General features: G+C 52.4%; 1 protein-coding gene across 2 annotated transcripts in view; it reads left to right on the top strand.

Moving 5' to 3' along the window:
• Nucleotides 1–12,806, top strand: part of CAMK2A (calcium/calmodulin dependent protein kinase II alpha) — a 70,035-nt gene extending 57,229 nt beyond the window's left edge. For both annotated transcript variants that reach the window (XM_003900360.5, XM_003900359.5), the window contains 4 exons: nucleotides 1,000–1,075; nucleotides 4,060–4,154; nucleotides 9,109–9,337; nucleotides 9,615–12,806. In XM_003900360.5, coding sequence (XP_003900409.1) covers nucleotides 1,000–1,075; nucleotides 4,060–4,154; nucleotides 9,109–9,337; nucleotides 9,615–9,618 — 404 coding nt within the window. In that variant the 3' untranslated portion in view covers nucleotides 9,619–12,806. The remainder of the gene's footprint in view (nucleotides 1–999; nucleotides 1,076–4,059; nucleotides 4,155–9,108; nucleotides 9,338–9,614) is intronic.
• Nucleotides 12,807–19,995: the final 7,189 nt, after the last annotated feature.

Raw genomic sequence — 19,995 nt, 5'->3', positions numbered from 1 at the left:
CAGAGAGGCAACCCCTGGCAGGGGCCTAGGGAGGCAGGACATGGTCGCACTTATGAGGTGCACCCACTGTGTGCCAGGCTTTGGCCAATGCTTCATGTACATCACATCACCCCACCCTCATAACAACCCTCGGAGAAGACTATCATCTCCATTTGACAGACCAGCAAACCACCTTGTGGCCCGCAGTTGCACAGCTTGAGGACCTGGACAGTCATTTAGATGAACATCTGTCTAAGCTGAAGCCTGCATTCTGTCCACTATGTATTTGGCTCTGAATGAATGAGAGGTGGTGGCATCCTCATTTTACAGACGGGAAAACTGAGGCTCAGAAAATCACACATCTAATAAGACTGCCATCTAACTCCACCAGAAAGACCAGCTGTTTGTGGTGTTACAGTGGCAGACAGGGGAGGGCCAGGTCTCAGCAAATGGGATTCATTATGCCTAGAAAGTTCTGGGCAGCTCAGTGCCTAACTCCTGTCGGCACCCAAATACAGCAAGAAGCTCATCTAGGCTCAAGAGATGCGTATACCCTAAGATTTTTCTTAGAGGTCCTGGTTTGGGCCATAAGACAGCCCCTGGCTCATGGCTATCAGTGACAGTGCCACAGTTGATCCTGTTTTGATTTACATGGCAAAGCAAAGGGGGTAGGAATAAGTATTTGGGAGCCAAGACCTGGATTTACATCAGGCGTAGAGTCAGAATGTCCACCATGTATTAGAGGCAAAGACCACCAACAGAGACACTGGCTCTGGCCTTTGTAGTCGAGGAACTTTCACACCTTTTTTTTGCCTTTCTGGGCCTCAGTTTCTTCTGTGGAATGGGGGTGATGATGCCTATCCCCCAGCAGCAATGTGAGGATAAATGAGATCATCTGCATGAGGTCTTCAGGTCCCAGCACAGGGTCTGGCACATGATAAGGACTCAAGAAATGGTAGTTGGTGCTTCATTACCATCACTATTATTATTACTATTTCTGTGTCCCCTTCTGCCTTACAGTGCGGAAACAGGAAATTATAAAAGTGACAGAGCAGCTGATTGAAGCCATAAGCAATGGAGATTTTGAGTCCTACACGTGAGTCAGCTGGGCTCATTCTGCATGTCCTGCCTGGATCATTGTTCAGGGGGTACCAATGGCTAACTTTGGGGGTCCTTGTCTCCGATCCTCATCCACTCACTTTGCATGTGCTGTGAATCGGGCTGAACTCATATTTCTATTTTGCATCTGGACTTGATGCTTATACTGAGCTTTCTGTTCACAACACTTCCCTATATGTCAGTCCTCCTCCTCCTCCTATCCTTCCTCCTCCTCACATCTTGTTCCCTGGGAGGAACTCCAACAAAACTCCTTTGCTTCCCCAAGGAAAGAGGGGGTGGACAGCATCACAGCATGGGCTTCCTCAGGAGATGAGCTGGGAAAGTGGAAAGGGAGGCACATTCCCCTCATTCCTGCCCAGTAGATCTGAGTGCTCATCCGAGACTCCCTTGGACCTCTGACCTCAGATGGGCAGGAGCAGGCAGGATCTACAGGGCGTCTTCCTTCAGTGAGCAGGCATGAGCAGAAGTAATTCTAAGCAGAATCTGAACTCCTCTGAGGAAGTAAGGCAGCTTGCACAAAAATAACATAAAATGAGATATCCTAAACACACCTGGACTCGCCTTTGGAAGGGAGCTGTGTGTGCAGGGGCTGAGCTGGAGCACCCTGTGCTGCTCACTCACACCTTTCCTGGTCTGGCCCAGAAACAAAACTTCACTTGGGCCCTCAGCTGGCCCCAGGGAGAGTAAATATTTTGGGCTTAGTCCTTAATATTTTGACCAATGCTGGCAAGGCCTGGGCCTGGAGACCAGACATACGCTTTTTAGAGGACAAAGACTGCCAACCAAGGCAGAGTTATTTTTGCCTGTTGGGTTAAAGTGAGTTGGGCATAACCTGGCTGGGGTTTGCTCTTTGGGTAGCCTGTTCCTGGTTTCCAATGTGCCCAGAGCTGAAGTTTGCCTCTCAAAGGCTTGGCAGACCAGGTGCATTCTTTTTTTTTTTTTTTTTTGAGATGGAGTCTCACTCTGTCACCCAGGCTATAGTGCAGTGGTGTGATCTCAACTCACTACAACCTCCGTCTCCCGGGTTCAAGCGATTCTCCTGCCGCAGCCTCCTGAGTAGCTGGGATTACAGGTGCCCACCACCACGCCCAGCTAATTTTTGTATTTTTAGTAGAGACGGGGTTTCACCATGTTGGTCAGGCTGGTCTCAAACTCCTGACCTCATGATCCACCCACCTCAGCCTCCCAAAGTGCTGGGATTACAGGCGTGAGCCACCACGACGGCCTGCCAGGTGCATTCTAACTGTGGGAGAGTTTTCAGCGGCAGCAGGTGGCAAAGCCCCCTAGAAGGTCGCTGGCTCCCTCTGGAAGAACAAGGGGCTTAGAAGATGCATGTGTGGAACTGAGGGTGATGTGTACATATGTGTATGCATGCACTGGTACACATGTGTACACGTTTGAGGCTGTGCACAAGGAGGGTGCGCAGGTGCGTGTGCATGTATATACCTGAGCGTTGCATAAAAGCATGGAAATAGGCTGTGAAGCTGATCTTGCAGCCAGTTCTAGAAAGAATGGACTTGGAATGTATCATGCCAGTGGCTCTGAAAGCACACAGCCAGGGAGTGAAGGAAAGAGAGGTGGCCCCGGTGGTCCCCAAGCTCCTCAGTGGCACTTCTGGGGATCCTGGGGAACACCTCCCACCTATGTGATGTCACTTCCTCTGACATCTGCAGCCTGCTCTAGGTTCTGACCCCTTGCCATGACCTCTGGGGTCCAGGATGCCCTGTGTAACCTTGAACATGTTCCTTCATCTCTCTGAGCCTCAGTTTCCCCATATGTACAATGGAGTTGGGGTGGATGACCTCCAAGTCTTCACCCTAGGAGGCAGGAACATCCAGGTGCCTCCAGGGTTGGGGCTTCTTCAGTGGGGGCGCTCAGTCTCCCACATGTCCAGACCCCCACTCTTGGGGGATTCTGGAGCTGAAAGGGTCCTGAGCATCCTGTTTGGTCCAAGCACAGTCCCCCAGCCCCTGGCTTAAGCCATCTAGAGAATTTGGGGTAATGAGTAGAGAAGCAAGTTGTCTGGGGTCACCCAAACAGACAGGACAGAGCAGGGACAGTGCACCCTGCAAATTCTCCAGCTCAGACGGTGCTGGGCCTGACACCTTCTCCTGGGTGTCTCCAATTCTACCCTGGGTTGGGAGCTTTGCTTGTCCTGGGACATTTCCTGTCCCTGGCTTCATTGCTATTGTCACAGGGGTCTGTGTTATACCACAAAAGATCTCACAGACCTGGAGATGGGAAAGACAGGTTGTTCCCCTCCCCTGCCTAGCTGTCAGGGTCTCCCGGAAGACTAGGACCTGGAAGGGAACGACAGCTGAAAATACACAGCCTCTGTCATGCCCTGTGCTTCTCCTCCCAGATAGTACCTCATCTAATGCTATTTTTCTCATCTTACAGAAGAGGAAACTGAGGCTCACAGCCAAGGCTGCTGTTCACAATAGGGTACCTTTGTTCAAATGAGCAAAACTCACCCCTTCCGGGTATACACCTAGCTTGATAAGCAGAAGTCACTTTTATGGGAAGGAAAAGGCAGTGTCCCCCATCCCGACCCCACAGGAAAACAAATTAGAAAAAGCCCCCTCTGGATCCACTGTCCTGAACGAGGGAGTGCAATCTGGAGAGTACAGAGCAAGCTGAATTTCCTCCCCACCAGCACCTTTAGTGCACCGCACAGCCCTGCACACCATCCATGGTGCTCTTGCTTAAAGGGGCGAAGCCACTTGCTTGGGGTTGCATAGCCATTGGCAGAGCCAGGGCCTGAACCTAGGCTTCTGGGATCCAGATGGCACCAACCCGTCAGTGATATCACCTACTTGATAGCTTGCAAGCCCCTTCCCATCCACTAACTTCAATGATCCTGTGAGGTGGGTGCAATCATTCCTATTTCACAGGCTCACCCTCCAAGGGTCCAGTGAGAAGCCGCCCCAGCCCCTCTTTCCTCTGGCTTCTTTCCCCCAGGAAGATGTGCGACCCTGGCATGACAGCCTTCGAACCTGAGGCCCTGGGGAACCTGGTTGAGGGCCTGGACTTCCATCGATTCTATTTTGAAAACCGTGAGCAATTCCTTCTCTCTGTGGTGCCTGTTGTCTGCTCTCGTTCCATGTCCTGCCGGATGGCACAGCAGGGTGACGGGCAGGGCCCCAGGGGCGGCTCAGGAGCCATCGAAGAGGAAGCTCCCGTGTGGACTGGGGTTGGTACCCTCTTGGTTCCCTCTCCTAACCCTGGCCCATTGACTACCAGCTACCCCTCCTGTGGTTGAAGATGGGGCAGGCAAGGTCCCAGAGACCAGGGACATATGGAACAAGCCCTCCCAGACCTCTCCTGCCCATGACCCTGGGAGGAGCCTGGGGAGGGCCTTGATTCCCGTATTATAGATAAGAGAGCCTTCCCACTGGCACACACACCCGAGTTACAGTTATCTTGATGCTTGGGGCCATCCCAGCTGCCCAGCTGGTCACAAGCTGGCTGGTGGGTTGTTATACAAGTGCCCTCTGTGGGTGGGCAGTTTGGGAAAGAGGTGAGGACAGAGAGCTCACACTGCTGTGCCCCTGCCTGTTTGTCTAGGTCTCTGTCCTGCATGTCTGTCCTTCCTGGGCCTCTCCTTTGCAGGAGAGACCTTGGCAGCTTTGCAACCAGGAGCGTCAGAGGGTTGAGGCTGGGCCTGACCCAGGGTGCTTTCTGCCTGTGTCTGTGTTTCCCTAGGCCAGGGTCAGAAATCAAAATGCACACAGGTTAGAATCATGCAGCTTAGGACAGGGAGGAAGGACCTAAGAAGTGGTATATCCAGGGTGCCCCAAAGTCAAGGGCGTGTACCACTGAGGCTACACAGTGATTTCAGGTATATGTGGGCACCACTTAAAACAGCATTAGTTTACACAGTGAGAGAACTCTTTCCTTCTTAATTCTCTTTCAATACTCTGGCTCCATCAGGGGAAAGGCTCTGCTGGGTGCTAGCCTGTCTTCAACACCTCTCTGCCACTTTGTAATTTCCCTCTTTATCAAAGAGAAAGCAAATCTCAGGCTCAGATCTCTTTCAGGCAGGAGAATGGTACAAGGATTATGTAACTTTCTTTCATTTTCACAGGCCTTATTATTAGAACTTTATTCATTGTACTGATTGTTCATTAATGATTATGTCAATAAGTTTTATTTTAAAATAAATCTATAGCTGGGCGCGGTGGCTCACGCATGTAATCCCGGCACGGTGGGAGGCTGAGGCGGGCAGATCACTTGAGGTCAGGAGTTCGAGACCAGCCTGGCCAATATGATGAAACCCCGTCTCTACTAAAAATACAAAAATTAGTTGACTATGGTGGTGGGTGCCTGTAATCCCTGCTACTAGGGAGGCTGAGGCTGCAGTGAGCCAACATTGCACCACTGCACTCCAGCCTGGGCGACAGAACAAGATTCATTCTCCACAAAAAAAACAAAAAACAAAAAACCTATAGAAATTAGTAAAGTGAATCAATTCAGGAAAATCCTTTTTTTTTTTTTTTTTTTTTTTTTTTTTTTGACTGAGTCTCACTCTGTTGCCCAGGCTGAAGTGCAGTGTGGCACGATCTTGATTCACTGCAACCTCCACCTCCCAGGTTCAAGCAATTCTCCTGCCTCAGCCTCCTGAGTAGCTGGGATCACAGGTGCCCGCCACCACACCCAGCTAATTTTTGTATTTTTAGTAGAGATGGGGTTTCACCATGTTGGCCAGGCTGGTCTCAAGCTCCTGACCTCAGGTGATCCGCCTGCCTCAGCCTCCCAAAATGCTGGGATTACAGGTGTGAGCCACCAAGCCCGCCCCAGGAAATACTTTAATGAAGTGCGTACAGTGGCACTCGTGAATGGTAAAAATAACAAAGAAGCTACTTCAGTGACTGAAGTAGGATCTGGTCCAGCTCTTCATCATACAGAGGGGAAACTGAGGCTCAGAGGGAAGTGACTTGTCTAAAGGAATCCAGGAAGCCGGTGGCAGAACCTAGACCTGACTCACCCCAGTGCCCTTTCCCATCCCTGTAGCACCTGCTGCATCTGCACGTTAGCAAACCCCCACTGGGACTGACACTCCTCTCCTGGCTTGCACTCTCTCTCACTGAACTTTATAGAGTACAGAGGCAAAGAACACCCTCCAAAAAGCTGTGAAGAAGAACGCAACATCTTCCTTTAATAAATCAAGTGAATTCTCCAAGGCTAGCAAGGAAGATTGAATTCTCAGCCGGGTGTAGTGGCTCATGTCTGTAATCCCAGCACTTTGGGAGGTTGAGGTGGGAGGATCACCTAAGGTCAGGAGTTCAAGACCAAGTCTGGCCAACATGGTGAAACCCCATCTCTGCTAAAAATACAAAAATCAGCCAGGTGTGGTGGTGCACACTTGTAATCTCAGCTACTCGGGAGGTTGAGACACAAGAATCACTTGAACCTGGGAGGCAGAGGTTTCAGTGAGCCAAGATCATGCCACTGCACTCCAGCCTGGGAGACAGAACAAGACTGCATCTAAAAAAAAAAAAAAAAAATAGAATTTTCATGCAAGGAGAGGTGGCTGGACCCCATATGTCCCTGTCACCCTGGAGCTCCCTCACTGATCACGGTAGCTATTATCCTACAGTCTGTCCTCTGGGGGCACCGGTCCCCCACTGTGAACTTACAATCCCCACAAAGCAGGGACCAGGTTAAGGCCCAACTGTAAAGGCTCAGGGATGGCAAAATGGAAATAATCACAGAGAGGAAGCCATGCAGCCCTTGGCCTGCCTCTATGCAGCGGGCCCCATCTTAGTGCTGGCCCCCAGACTCCAGGCTTAAACATCTGCTCACCTCCAAGGCAGAACCCACAAGGGCAGACCCAGAGTAACTGCTCACTCCCGGCCAAGTTCCACCTCCCAGAGCCCTATTTTTTCCTGTTGAGGACTTGATTCTCTCTCCCACCCTATGCACAAGGGTAGATATTGGAAGCTGCCTATCTTTTCAAAAGACACCACATCAGGTGGCATTTCTTTACAAATACCTTCTAGGACTCCAGTCCTTGCTGACTGCAGCAAGGCCCAGTGCCCCCAGCAATGCTAAGCTCTGTTTGTCCCTCCTGGGATTGTTCTAGATTGTTCTAACCCAGTCTCACTTGGAAACTGACTTTTTTTTTTTTTTAATTTTATCTATCTATTATCTATCTATCTGTCTATCTATCTATCTATCTACCTACCTACCTAACTACCAGGTTATGAGACTGGCTATTTTTCGTATTTTTTGTAGAGACAGGGTTTCACCTTGTTGCCCAGGCTGGTCTCGAACTCCTGGGCTCATGCAATCCACCTGCCTCGGTCTCCTAAACTGTTGGAATTACAGGAGTGAGCCATGGCTCCCAGCCGAAACTGACTTCTTTTAGATTCCACTGCATTTTTTCAGGAATTAGCCCAGCTTGGGACAAGTCAGATTGCTTCTCTGGACCTGAGTTTGCATATCTGTGGAATGGATACATTGATCTTGTATGCCTTCAGCCCTGAATGCTGTCAGGGACACTTACAGAGCCCTCCCCAGATTCTACAGTTGGGCTGCTGGGTGACCTCTGACCTCTGAGGTCACTCCCAAGTCTATGATGCTGAAACTCTACATTCTGTATGTCTGAGAGCCCAAATTCTAAGTCTGTTATTCTACGGTGCCTAAGACTTGGTGATTTTAAGTCCTTTATCCAAAGCCTGGGTGTAGCGTGCTTCTGATATTAGGGGATGGGTACTATTGGATATTTTCTGCAATCCTGAAAAAAAAAAAATACATTTTACATTTTTCAGGAAATAAGTGGCTCACAAACCTAGCTTGGTACCAGGATCAAGGGGTAGGGAAGGAGAAGGGATACTTTTAATATTAGAGGTTCTTGAACTGGGCTCTCTAAGGGTGGGGTTGGGGAGGTTGTGTTTTAAGTCAGCGCCTCCCATGATTCAGACCTATATTCGGGCTACACAAAGGGAAGGGCTCCTCTCAGGCCTGAGATATAGATCACCACTGTCCGACCCCTCCCTGGGTTGTTGTCTTTCTATGCTTTCATTTTCTATCTTGAGGAAAACATCGAGTTTCTAGAATTAATATAGTAATACTAATGGTGATGCCCCATGTTTCAAGCGGTGGAAGCTGGTGTCAGGGACTTTGTCGGCCCTATTACGATTCCAAGAGCTATGCATCTCTCCCTGACATTGGAAAGCCCCATGACCTCACCCCATGACTTCACCCCAAGAACGGTATCAATACCGTTCTTATTATTTCAAGGTTCTAAGATTCTACAGTTCTCATATTCCCCCAAGTTTCCGCAATTCTGTGTATCTATAGGAGAAGGGGCTAACAGGCCCACGGGCCGTGTCTGAATTGTAGATATGTTTCACTTGGCTTGCACGATGTTTTAAATTTGAATTAGATGCCAATAATAAAAAATGAAGAGTTTTCATATAAAAATTCAGACTTCCAGATTCTCTTGAAAAACCAGGCATGTCAACACCAGTCTCACTCACATAGCAACCACCAGGGAAGCTGTGTGCAGGATACCCACTTTAGGTGGGACAAGACAGTCTATTCGCCACAGTCCCCATCACTCCCTATCGCCTCCCTGACCCAGAGGCAAAGGGTCAGTTGTCATTTAGCATCTTATACCTGGCTCAGCCCCCGTTGTTTATGTGCCTGCCTGGTACCTGGGGAGATCCGGATTTGAGACTCTGCTCAGAGCTCATCTGGTTCTGTAATCCTCTAGGCTTATTCCATGTGGCTAATAGTCATGATTCTAACATTCCATTTTCCCTTGTTTGATGAATTCTGCATGTGTGAACTCCACTGTATCTAAGCTGGGATGTGATGTCCCCATCATCTAGAAGTTCTACCTTGATGCCAGGTAGCTGAGCCCTGCCACAGAGGCCCCCTCCCTACAAATGGGGCAGACAGTGTGCTTCCATTGAGAGGGCTGCTGGGAGTGGAGGAAGTGAAGAAAGTGAGACAGGAGGGCCCCGGTTGCATCTCCTCTGCCCCTCCCATCCCCGTCTCCAGTGTGGTCCCGGAACAGCAAGCCCGTGCACACCACCATCCTGAATCCCCACATCCACCTGATGGGCGACGAGTCAGCCTGCATCGCCTACATCCGCATCACGCAGTACCTGGACGCCGGCGGCATCCCACGCACTGCCCAGTCGGAGGAGACCCGCGTCTGGCACCGCCGGGACGGCAAATGGCAGATCGTCCACTTCCACAGATCTGGGGCGCCCTCCGTCCTGCCCCAGTAAGAATCCCTCCTTCCCACCTCCCAGGGTAATGTAAAGGATGGGAGTGTTGCCCTGGAGGGGATTACGTCAGGGAAGCTGCTGCCTTCAGCTCTGAAAGGCTGCAGGGTGGAGTGGGAAGACCCCAAGAAGGGGGGGCAAGGCCTGCAGGTCTGAGGGAAGAGCTGGGCAGGAGCCACTGGGGACCGCTTGGACTCCATCTAAAGCGGCAGGGTGGGTGGGTTGCCCAAGCAGGAAACACCATGCCCTGAGAAGCACCCCGTGTGTGTCTTACAGCTGAGGGACCAGGCCAGGGTCACTGCGTTGCTGTGCCGCAGAGATCCACTCTGTCCGTGGAATGGAGCTGCTGGTTCTCCCAGGTGGATTTTGCTGGAATTCTCCCATCTCATCACCCCACCACCGTCACTTCTGTACCTGCATCAAGAAAACTTGCTTGTTCACAAAAGTCATCGCAACTTCAGAGCGAATGGCCACATCTCCCCACCTCTCACCCCCACCCTCTCTCCTGCCAGGCTGGGGCTTCCTCAGGCATGGGTGCCCACGGCACTGGCCCTCTCTCCCCAGCCTCGGCTGCTGTCCGCCTGGCCTGTCTTGGGCTGTAGGCTAGAATGCCCGGGCTGTGTGCCCACTAGTGGCTGGGGAGAAGGAGGGGTGGCATGGTGAGGAAGGCAGCATCTGCCCATCCCTCTCCCAGACCTCTCCTATTCCAGTGTCCCCGGGGAAGGGCAGATGACACTCCCTTCCCCCAAGCCAACCGCCCTGAAGGAGGGGGGAGAAGAGCATATGCCAGGAGCCTCCTGCCTCAAAGTGCTCCCCTAAGTCTTCTCTCTCCTGTGCTGACCTCAGGGTGGTCTGACCCTTCCCTCAGTGTGGGGGACGTGGCCCTCTCAGGTGCCCCTACTTGCTTTCTGCTTCCTTCTGGTGAAGTCCACCTCCAACATTAACCCGCCCACCCCGCTCCACCGTTAACCCTGGAGAATTCCAGCTTCGTCATATCTCAGAGAGGGAATCTAATTGTTTTTGGGGGGCAAACGAAAGCAACGTTTAGGTATCACTTCTACTTGGACCGCATGCCTTTTTATAGCCAAATTTCTGTGTATTTCGTAAATGGATTTCGCGTTAATGGATATTTATGTAATAACTAAACTTCTCAGATTATTGTGAGAAGGGTCAGGTCGGAAGGGGTGTAGGAAGGGGGTGAGGGGTAGTTTTTTTTCTGTTCTAGTTTTTTTTTTTTCTTTGTCATCTCTGAGGTGGACCTTGTCACCTGTGGTTATTGGGGCCGAGGCAGACTCAGCTCCGGGGAGAAGGGCCTCTCTGCCATTTTGGTCCCAAGGTGTACTGACACAGGCGTTCCTTTTGGGACTGTGGAAGCATCAGATGCCAGCACTGACTCAGGAACAGCAAGTCAGGGCAGAGAGGAGGAGGGAGGCTGTCAGGATGGAAATATCTGGACTTTTCTTTGCTTCCCTCCCAAACTGGGGTCTTCACTACTGAACTTCCCGGGATTTCATCTGACCGTATCAGTGTGCCACCCCCAGTGCCCCCCACCCACCTCTGGGGGCCCGTGAGCATGTGTCTCCATTGCCTCTCTCCCCTTGACGTCTGATGACCACAGCAGAGCACTGGGAATTTCTACTCTTCACGCCTCATCCTGCAGCCTCGGGTTCGCATTCTCCCTTTCTTTTCCTCTTTCCCTCTTTCCCTGGGATTGACTCTGAGTGGAATACCTTGGCACATCCACTAGGATCTACTGTCTGCACTGTTTTCTTTGCATGACTTTATATGCAGTAAGTATGTTGAAAACAAACGAAAAGAAGAAAACACTCAACAAAACCAATCTACATGTTTTGGACTTAAAAAAAAATAGAGGTTGTATTCTCAGTGTCCGACTCGGAATTATGTTGCTGCCTCTCTGTGCTTTTGGCCTCTGTGTGGCCGTGTTTTGCCAGCATGAGATACCGTCCCCTCTGGAGGATTTTAGGGGAGGAAGAGCCACGTCCCCAGGGATTGGAGGAGGCTCCGGTACCCTCGACCCTCCTGGGTGTTGGTTGGAGCAGAACTGGTGAGGATGTTTGATCTAATACTTTCTGAGCTCTCCCCGATCACCAGCTGTCTGCTGGATTCTTTTCTCAAGTCCTGCTGCCCAGGTCCAGGTGAGACAGGCAGCGCCAGGTCTGCAGGCCAGGAGAGATGCTGCCCAGGCCTCCTGGTTTCCAAGCTGGCCCATCACTGGCCTCGGTCCTTGGCAGAGACCTTGCTGCCCAGGCCCAGGTCGGGCTGTCGGCCTGCCCCAGGCCCAGAGGGCTTCCCAGTAAGGCCCAGTGATCCCATTATCCCAGGGGCAAACCCACCTGTCCCCCTTGTGAGCTGCCGGTTCCCTACAGCCACCCCCAGTCAAGGGTGAGGGTGTGGCCTTCACCAGGGGCTGCTGCAATTACAGAGCAAGGTCTGAGCTCTTCTTCAGCCTCAGTTTCCTCATTGGTTAAAAGGGTTCTTTGTTCCCATTCCAACCGATGAAGGAGCAAACGTCTAGTGATGTGAAGCCTAATTTACCTGCAGGAACTGGCAGGGATAGTCACTAGCTGGACTCCTGTTTACTTCTAGACCTGGTCAGGCTCCATCCCCTCCCCCACCTGCCCCTGATTCCCCTCTTCAGTGCCTGTCAACTGCTTTTCAGCAGTGGACTGCAGGGGAAAGAGCAGTTATTTGGGGTGAGTAGGCTTCAATTCCCAGCTCTGACCAGACTTGCTGTGTGACCTTGGGCAAGTTCCTTCCCCTCTCTGGAGCTTGGTTTCCCCACCAGAGGAAACTGAGCTGGAGGAGCCCGAGGTCCTGCCATAATTTTATTGGCTGACACACCTCCTGTCCACTGTGTCCCTCTCCAAGTGCCAGAGAAGTGGAGGCACGTCGCTACCCCAGGCTGAGATGGCCCCACTGTGAAGGCCACACCTGTGGGTGGGTAGCCACCTGGTGCCACCACAGGGCACCAGGGATGATCCTGATGCGGCAGGCAGGGGAGACTCCCAGAAAAATCTGCGCAGAGCCCACCCTCACCAGATAAACTCTGTGCTCCTCCAAAACTTCCTTTAGATGCAAAAAAAAAAAAAAAATCCAAACCCAAGTCAAAACCTTGGCTCCAGCATGCAAACACGTTTACAGGAAGGTATTCTCCTGGGTTTGTGCCCACCATGGTGCGAATCCTGACCCAGGGCCTCCTGTCTCCCTTCAAAGGGAGACCCTTTTGGGGGATGAGTTTGCCAGACTCCCCGTGCTGGTTTCTTTGTTACTATTTGTTTGGGGTTTTGTTTCAGTTCTTTTTTTTTTTCTTTTCTTTTTTAAAAATATGTGGCTGTGAACTTGAATGACCACTGCTCAAACTTTCTGCTATTGGCGGGGGTGGGATGGGAAGAAGGGGTGTCTGTTTTATTCTTGGTGTTTTCAGTGCAATAAATAGCTACAAACTTCTGTGCACTCTGTGTGTCCCTGTCTTGGTCAAGCCCCTGAGCTGGGAGGTTTTTGTTCATTTCCAGTTCTAGATCTGCCCCATGGCAAAATAAAAGTCCTGGTCTTCATTCTGATTGGACCAACTCTGGTCACATGCTCAAGGCTGAACCAGTCACTGTGGGATTATGCCTGGACCATGTGCCCCACCTATAGAGCCAGGGATGGAATTAGCTTTCTCCCAGGTACAGGGGGTACCCTCAACAAGAGCAAAGGGGTGGCTATGGGTTGCTGAGCAGCCAAGAGTTAAAGTCTCCCTCAGGCCTTGGGGCAAGGTTCTGCTCCTCTGGGCCTCAGTTTCCCTGTACAATGTGGAGGTTATTCCACGAGTCCCCTACCCATTCTCCTCCCTCAGCCCAGCCTCACAGACAAGTGCCCAGGACTCACCATGCCAGAGAGTGCTTTAAAGAATGGGGAAGGGGAAGAAGGATTTTTTTTTTTCTGAGACAGAGTCTCGCTCTTGCTCTGTTGCTCAGGCTGGAGTGCAATGGTGTGATCTCAGCTCACCGCAACCTCCGTCTCCCGGCTCCAAGCAATTCTCCTGCCTCAGCCTCTTGAGTAGCTGGGATTAAAGGCGTGCACTACCACACCTGGCTAATTTTTGTATTTTTAGTAAAGACGGGGTTTCATCATATTGGTTAGGCTGGTCTTGAACTCCTGACCTCGTGATCCACCCACCTCAGCCTCCCAAAGTGCTGGGATTACAGGCGTGAGCCACCGCGCCTGGCAGAGGAAGGGTCTCTTTACCCATAAACATATGTCTAGACCTAGTGCCTGGGACACTTTGGTCCTTGGAGCCTGAGCTGCTGGCCTCTGGCAGGGCAGAGCCAAAGTGGATGCAGAGGCTTTGGCCACCTTCAGGCCACGGAAGAGTGACCAACCTTCCCAGCTACCTATGTGAGATTTTCAGTGCTCAAACCAGGACAGCACCAGGCCAACCAGACAAGCTGGTCACTCATCCATTGCCCAGAGACCCGGATGCCACAGAGCCAAGGAAAGGTGCCCATCGGAGCCCACAGTTCCCTCTAGACCATACCCCAGGTGCCTGGGACTCCAGAATCCCTGCACTAGCTGCTTTCCAGGTCTATTCTCACTGCTGGTGTGTGGAATGGCCAGGGGCACTGTCTGTGGGGAGTGTGCATCTTGCACATAGCGGAGGACCTTCACAGTGACAGCACAGGCCAAGGCTGAGAAAAGCAAGAGAGGCTTGGGGGCTTCCATTTGCCACCTTTGCCTCGGTGTCCTCAAGGGTTAGTGCCAGTCATCCTCCCAGCCCTGCCTTCACTTGCCCCAGTGGCTCCTGGGCCCTGCAGAAAGCCTTAAGGGCTTGGGTGGCCATTGTGTCCCTTCACCAGCAGATGGCAGCACAGGAGTAGGTTTCAGGCGGTCCTTGGCCCCCAGTATGTCTATCGTACCCTATGAGATATCCTTTACCTCTCAAAAAGTACTGACTCCACTTAAAACACTATTATTATCTCACAGGAGAATGATGCTCTACAGTTCACAAAGTGCTTTCACAACACCTCTTGTCCTAGTTACAACAGTCCTATTTTGAAGATGCAAATAATGAGACTCAAAGGCAAAGAGATTTCTTGCAAGACTCTGACCAGTACTCACCCCAGCCTTCGAACTCAGAGCACGGCACTCTGTTTCCCCCCTGCCCTGGTCTGTGCTGCCCTGTCCCTGGTCTCTGGACAGCCAGCAAGGAGTGACTGGAATTCTTAGGACCTCCTCCCCTTTTGACACTCTGTCCCCTTCCAGCTACTGCCTTCTCTCTCGGTTGTCTACACCCACAGTCTTCATACTCCAAAAGGCACTGCAGAGGGCCGTTTCCCCCGCATTTTCCCCCGAGTGCACTGCAACACCTTCTCACCCTTCAGCACATGGTTCCAGCATCTTCTCTGGGAAGTTCCCCCACCCTCCCCAGCCTCCCTCATACCATGGGCTAGGTCCCTCCATGGACTTCCACAATCTGCTCCACCTTCCTCACCACAGATCTCTGGTTTGAAGTCACCTAAGCAAGTTTCTGCAGAACTGTGTGCTCCTTGGAGGCAGGACAGCATCTTGTCCGTGCTCCGGATGCACACGGCAGATACTGTCATTCTTGCATAGAGGAGACCCCCAGCAGATGTGCCCCTGGAATGCAGGAGTGGAGGCTGTGCGGGCATGAGTATTCTACCAAGCCAGAAGTAACAACGGTTAACACTGGGAACTGACCGAGTGCCAGGCATGCCCACCTCTTTTATAGGTACTCTCTCAATCCTTAGCACACCCCTCCACTGAGGGCACTACTATTCTCTTTATTCCATGAATAAGAAGACTGTGTGCCCAGAGGGAAGGAACCCGCCCAAGACGGCCCAGGGCACGAGGGAGGGAGGTGAGATTGAGGCTCTCAGCCGAGGTGAACACCTGCCTTCCACACCTGCTTCCCTGGGGCATGCCATGGCTGGGCTGGGCTCCAAGGAGGGCTCAGAGATGAGCTAGACCTGTCTCATGACTCCTGTCCCCCAGGAATCTCTGATGCCATTCCAGACAGCAAGAGACATGCAGAGAGCAAGAACTCAAGGAAGGCTGGGATGGGGCCTGGATCTGGAGGTGCAAAGTGTGCAGAGCCCAGAGGAAGGAGAAAGAGAGATGGTGACCGGGCTGGAGAAAGCTTCATGGGGTGCTTGATGGGATGGAGGCAGGGAGAGTGTGGAGGCCAGAGCAAAGGCTGGGAGCCCAGAACTGTGGCGGCAGGGTGAGCAAAACAGACTTGGGAGGAGGCCGTGGGGGCCAGAGGTGTCTAAGGTCCGAGTAAGCCCCAAATCTGCCATGATGTGGTGCTTTCTCAGGGCATGGGTAGGCCCCAGTGGTGGAAATGGCCTTCCCCAGGCCTGGGTTGTGGTAAATCTTTCAGGAAACATCCCCTAGCAGGTGCTGGGGGGTGTGCATAAGGCAAGGTGGGGCAGGTCCAGTCCTGTGGAAATGCCCTCTGCTTGTTCTTCCTCCTGGGACCAGCCTCGCCCTCCCTTCTCCACCCAGGTCTACCAACATCTCACAGGCTACTTCCCTCAGGACACCCTGGCCCAGCCATTCCTTCCCAGACCCAGGGCCTCAACTGGAGGTGGAGGGAGCTGGGGCAGGGGACGATTCCTTCCTTCCAGGAGAAAAGGGAGGACTGTCAGCATCCTCTCCCAAAGTGACCTTGGAGGAGTCACATCCCCTCTCTGGGCCTCAGTTTCCTCATATTGCAATGACACTGAACCTGTGGACTCCATATGTGAGAACTGAGCTGGCTGCTGCAGATTCACCGGGGAGTTTGCTAAACATACAGAGGTTTTGGGCCCCACCCTCAGAGAATAAGAGCCATTCTTCTGGGCAGGGGTCCAGGCAGCTGTAGTTTTAGTAAACGCCCAGGTTTGGGAATTTGCATGGAGCATCCCCTCCCCCTCCCCCCATTGTCCCCACCCCATTTCCACAGTCACGATGGCAGCCTGAAGATGCAGTTATCAGGGAGCCCCACCCCAGGCTTCCCACTTCCCTGTCCTCCCCTGACTCAGCTAAATCAATATTGACCATAGGCCCCTCCCCTGCCTCTAAGCCCTGCCACCCTAAGCCCCAAAGCTCTCTGAGACCCTGACCTTGGATCAGCAGAGTCAAGGTCAAGCCAGGCTTGGGACTGTGATGATTTTATCGCTGTGCCCACGCTCACCCTGTATCCCCCTACTCCTCGTGATTGGGCAGGGCATTTGGCTCACTGGAGAAACCTTCAGGGCTCTGAATCCTTAAACTTATCCTGCAGGAGAAACGAGACTTCCTTCCCACCAGGCAGAGCCAATCCCAATCCATCTCTGAAGGGGGTGCTGCTCCCCGCCCTAGCTCCCGTGGCGTGGTCCCTAGCAGAAGGCTGCATGGAGTGGGTGGGTGCAGGTAGCTCCCCTTTGCTCACCTCCCTCCACCGAGGCACCTCTGCAGAGCCCTCTGCCCTTGTTCAGCCCATTTGCTTTACAAATGGGGACACTGAGGCCGGATCCTCAGGGCACACAGATGGTGCTGGCAAGCCTGGGCCTCCAGCTTAGCCTGTCTCTGGCTCCAGGCACACCATCTCCCAGCCTCCTTCTCCCCAAGCTGGTTGGAGGTGGGAGCTGAGCCTCAGTTTCCTTATCTGTACAAGGGAGAGCTGGCTAATGAGATGCATCCCATCTAGAGGGTTCCTGCATGCCACATTTTGTGCTAAGCACTTTGATCACATTTTAAAAATATGTATTGAGCATCTAATTTATCTCATTTAATCCCCCACAAAGGGAAAGTTATTCTCCCCTTTTCACATTTGAGAACACTGCGGTTCAGAGAGGTGAAGCAGCAGATTCGGAGGGACCGTGGAGCCAGAGTTCCACTTTGACCAGCAGATAACTAAGGCCTCCTTGGCTTCTACTGCCCACGGTTTTCTTTTCTTTTTAGAGAAGAGATCTTACCCTGTCACTCAAGAGATCCTCCCAGCTGGGTAAGGCGGCTTAAACCTGTAATCTTAACACTTTGGAGGCTGAGACAGGAAGATTGCTTGAGCCTAGGAGTTCCAGACCAGCCTGGACAACAAAGTGAAACCCTGTCTCTATAAAAAGAGTAAAAAAATAGCTGAGCATGGTGGTGTACACCTGTGATCCTAGCTACTAGGGAGACTGAGGTGGGAGGATTGCTTGAGCCTGGCAGGTCAAGGCTGCAGTGAGCTGTGATTGTGCCATTGCACTCCAGTCTGGGTGATAGGAGAGCCTGTCTCAAAAAAACTCCACAAAACAACAACAGCAACAACAAAAATCCTCCCGCCTCAGCCTCCTGAGTAGCTGAGACTACAGGCACAAACCACTAAGCCTGGCTTCTAAAAAATGTAGAGATGAGGTCTTGGTACATTGCCCAAGCTAGTCTCGAACTCTTGGTCTCAAGTAGTCCTATGGCCTCAGCCTCCTGAGCAGCTGGGATTACAGGCACCAGCTACCAAACCTGGCTCCCTGGCTGCAGTTTTCTGGGGTTGCTGCTCATAGAGCCTATGGACTTCAGCAGGAAAAGGCTTTCTTTCCCAAAACAAGAAGTGATTCTGAATGGAGGTGCTGAAAAAAGCCTCCCTGCGGCCAGAGGGGGCGGGCTGCTGCTCTGTCCTTGGGGAGAAGGCCAGGGCAGCAGGAAGTCAGGCGGAGACAGAGCAGGCGGAACTGTTGGCCAAGGATCCGCAGACGGGCAGCCAGCCCTGGACGCCCTTCCAGGGCAGGACCAGCTTCAGCGAGGACTCAGGCCCCAGAAGGAGTGGCCTGGAGCTCAAAGAACCAAACTTTCCATGAGCCACCAGCAAAAAATGAGTCTGGAGGAGCCTGTCTACGTCAGATCCCGGGGCTCAGCAACTAAGGGTCACGTGGGATCCTGAGGGGCCTGCGACTGTCTTAACTCTTTGCTGGATATCCCCAGAGCCACCCAAGAACTGTGTTCAGTTTGATGCTTCATGGTACAAAGCTGTGAACCAGCCTTGTGGAGTCATTGGGGCGACTGAGAGATGAGGAGAGTCCAATCTCTGTCCTGAAGGAGTTGGTAGCGGGACAGAGGCGGTAGACACAAGTGTGTTCCTCCAATCAATAAATGTGTATCACACGCCCACCAAGCCCATGGGTGGTGCTGCTACGAGGTAGGAGTTGTCATTACCCATATTTTACAGGTAAAAGAATAAGAGCGTAGAGAGGTTAAGTGACTTCCCCAAGACCACACAACCAGGGAGGAGCAGGGCTGGGAATAAATCCAGGTCAATGTGGCTGAGCAGCCTGAGGCCTCTGCACCATGCCCTTCTGTGGCCCCAAAGCGCTCTGGAATCCAAGGAGAGTCTTCACTACATGGAAACAAGATGCATTGTCTCAAAAGGACGTGAGTGCTCTGGGCAGGCAGGGCTGGGCTGTCAGGACTCACCAGATGTAGGACTGAGTCAGACCCCCTGAAGATTCTAGGCGTCCACATCTGGTTGGGGAATTGAGGAAGGCTTACAGGGGAGGGCATATTTAGGAGGGACTTAAAGGATGGCCAGGATCCCAACGGGTGGGCGGGAAGACACTGGATCAAGGCGGAAGGCCCTGCCTAAGCCAAGGATGAAAGGCAGGACAGCCTTGGCCTGCTCAGAAGCATGAGCTGGGCTGGAGTGATGGACGGGAACACAGAGCTCAGGGCCCACTGAGGACCGAACTCTCAGGTAACCAGTGTGACCCCTGGAGACTGTTGACCCTTACTTGGCCTCGGGAATATGGCTGACCTAATGGTGTGGGTAGGAGCCCCTGCCCCTCCACTGCCTTCCCTCCTTCCCTGCCACAGACACCACACGTTGGCAGTGGCTGCGGACGGCCAGGCTTCTCATCTCAGCATTTCCTGGTGCCCAAGGGCACCCTCTAACAAGCCCCAGAACAGGAATGAAGGGCCCCGGGGCACCCTACCCCACAGTCCAGCCAGGCACATACAATGCCTCCCAAGGCTCCACACCAGCCTCCCAAGTTCAGATGGACACACAGATCAGATGAGACAGGACATGAGAGGACTGAGTGAGGGTGGAGAGCCCTGGGGCCTGGCCTCAGCTCCAGAACATTCTCCCCATGGGACCTGGGTAATCCCTCTGGGCTGCTCATCCCCTGAGACTGCAGAACAGTCAGCCTGCAGAGAGGCTGACAGGAGGCCCTAACTGAGCTGTGCTTACAACTTTTTTTGTTTTTTTTGAGACGGAGTCTCTCTCTGTCCCCCAGGCTGGAGTGCAGTGGCACGATCTCAGTTCACTGCAACCTCTGCCTCCTGGGTTCAAGTGATTCTCCTGCCTCAGCCTCCCAAGTAGCTGGTACTACAGGTGCGTGCCACCAAGCCTGGCTAATTTTTTTGTGTTTTTAGTAGAGATGGGGTTTCACCGTGTTCGCCAGGATGGTCTCGATCTCCTGACCTCGTGATCCGCCCACCTTGGCCTCCCAAAGTGCTGGGATTACAGGCGTGAGCCACCCCACCCGGCCCCATGATTACAACTTTTAAATCAGTCATCCACATTGCACATTGGGAAATTTCTCATAAAAATCCAGATTTCCAGCTGCCTTTAAAAAGCCCAGAGATCTGGTAGCCCGGGCCCACACTTCTGAGAGGTGGCCTCCCTCTTAAGATAGGCATG

Source organism: Papio anubis, chromosome 5, assembly GCF_008728515.1.
Source record: "Papio anubis isolate 15944 chromosome 5, Panubis1.0, whole genome shotgun sequence".
Classification (NCBI taxonomy): Eukaryota; Metazoa; Chordata; class Mammalia; order Primates; family Cercopithecidae; genus Papio; species Papio anubis.
The sequence above is the reverse complement of the archived record's forward strand: the minus strand, read 5'-3'. Positions and strand labels throughout refer to the sequence as shown.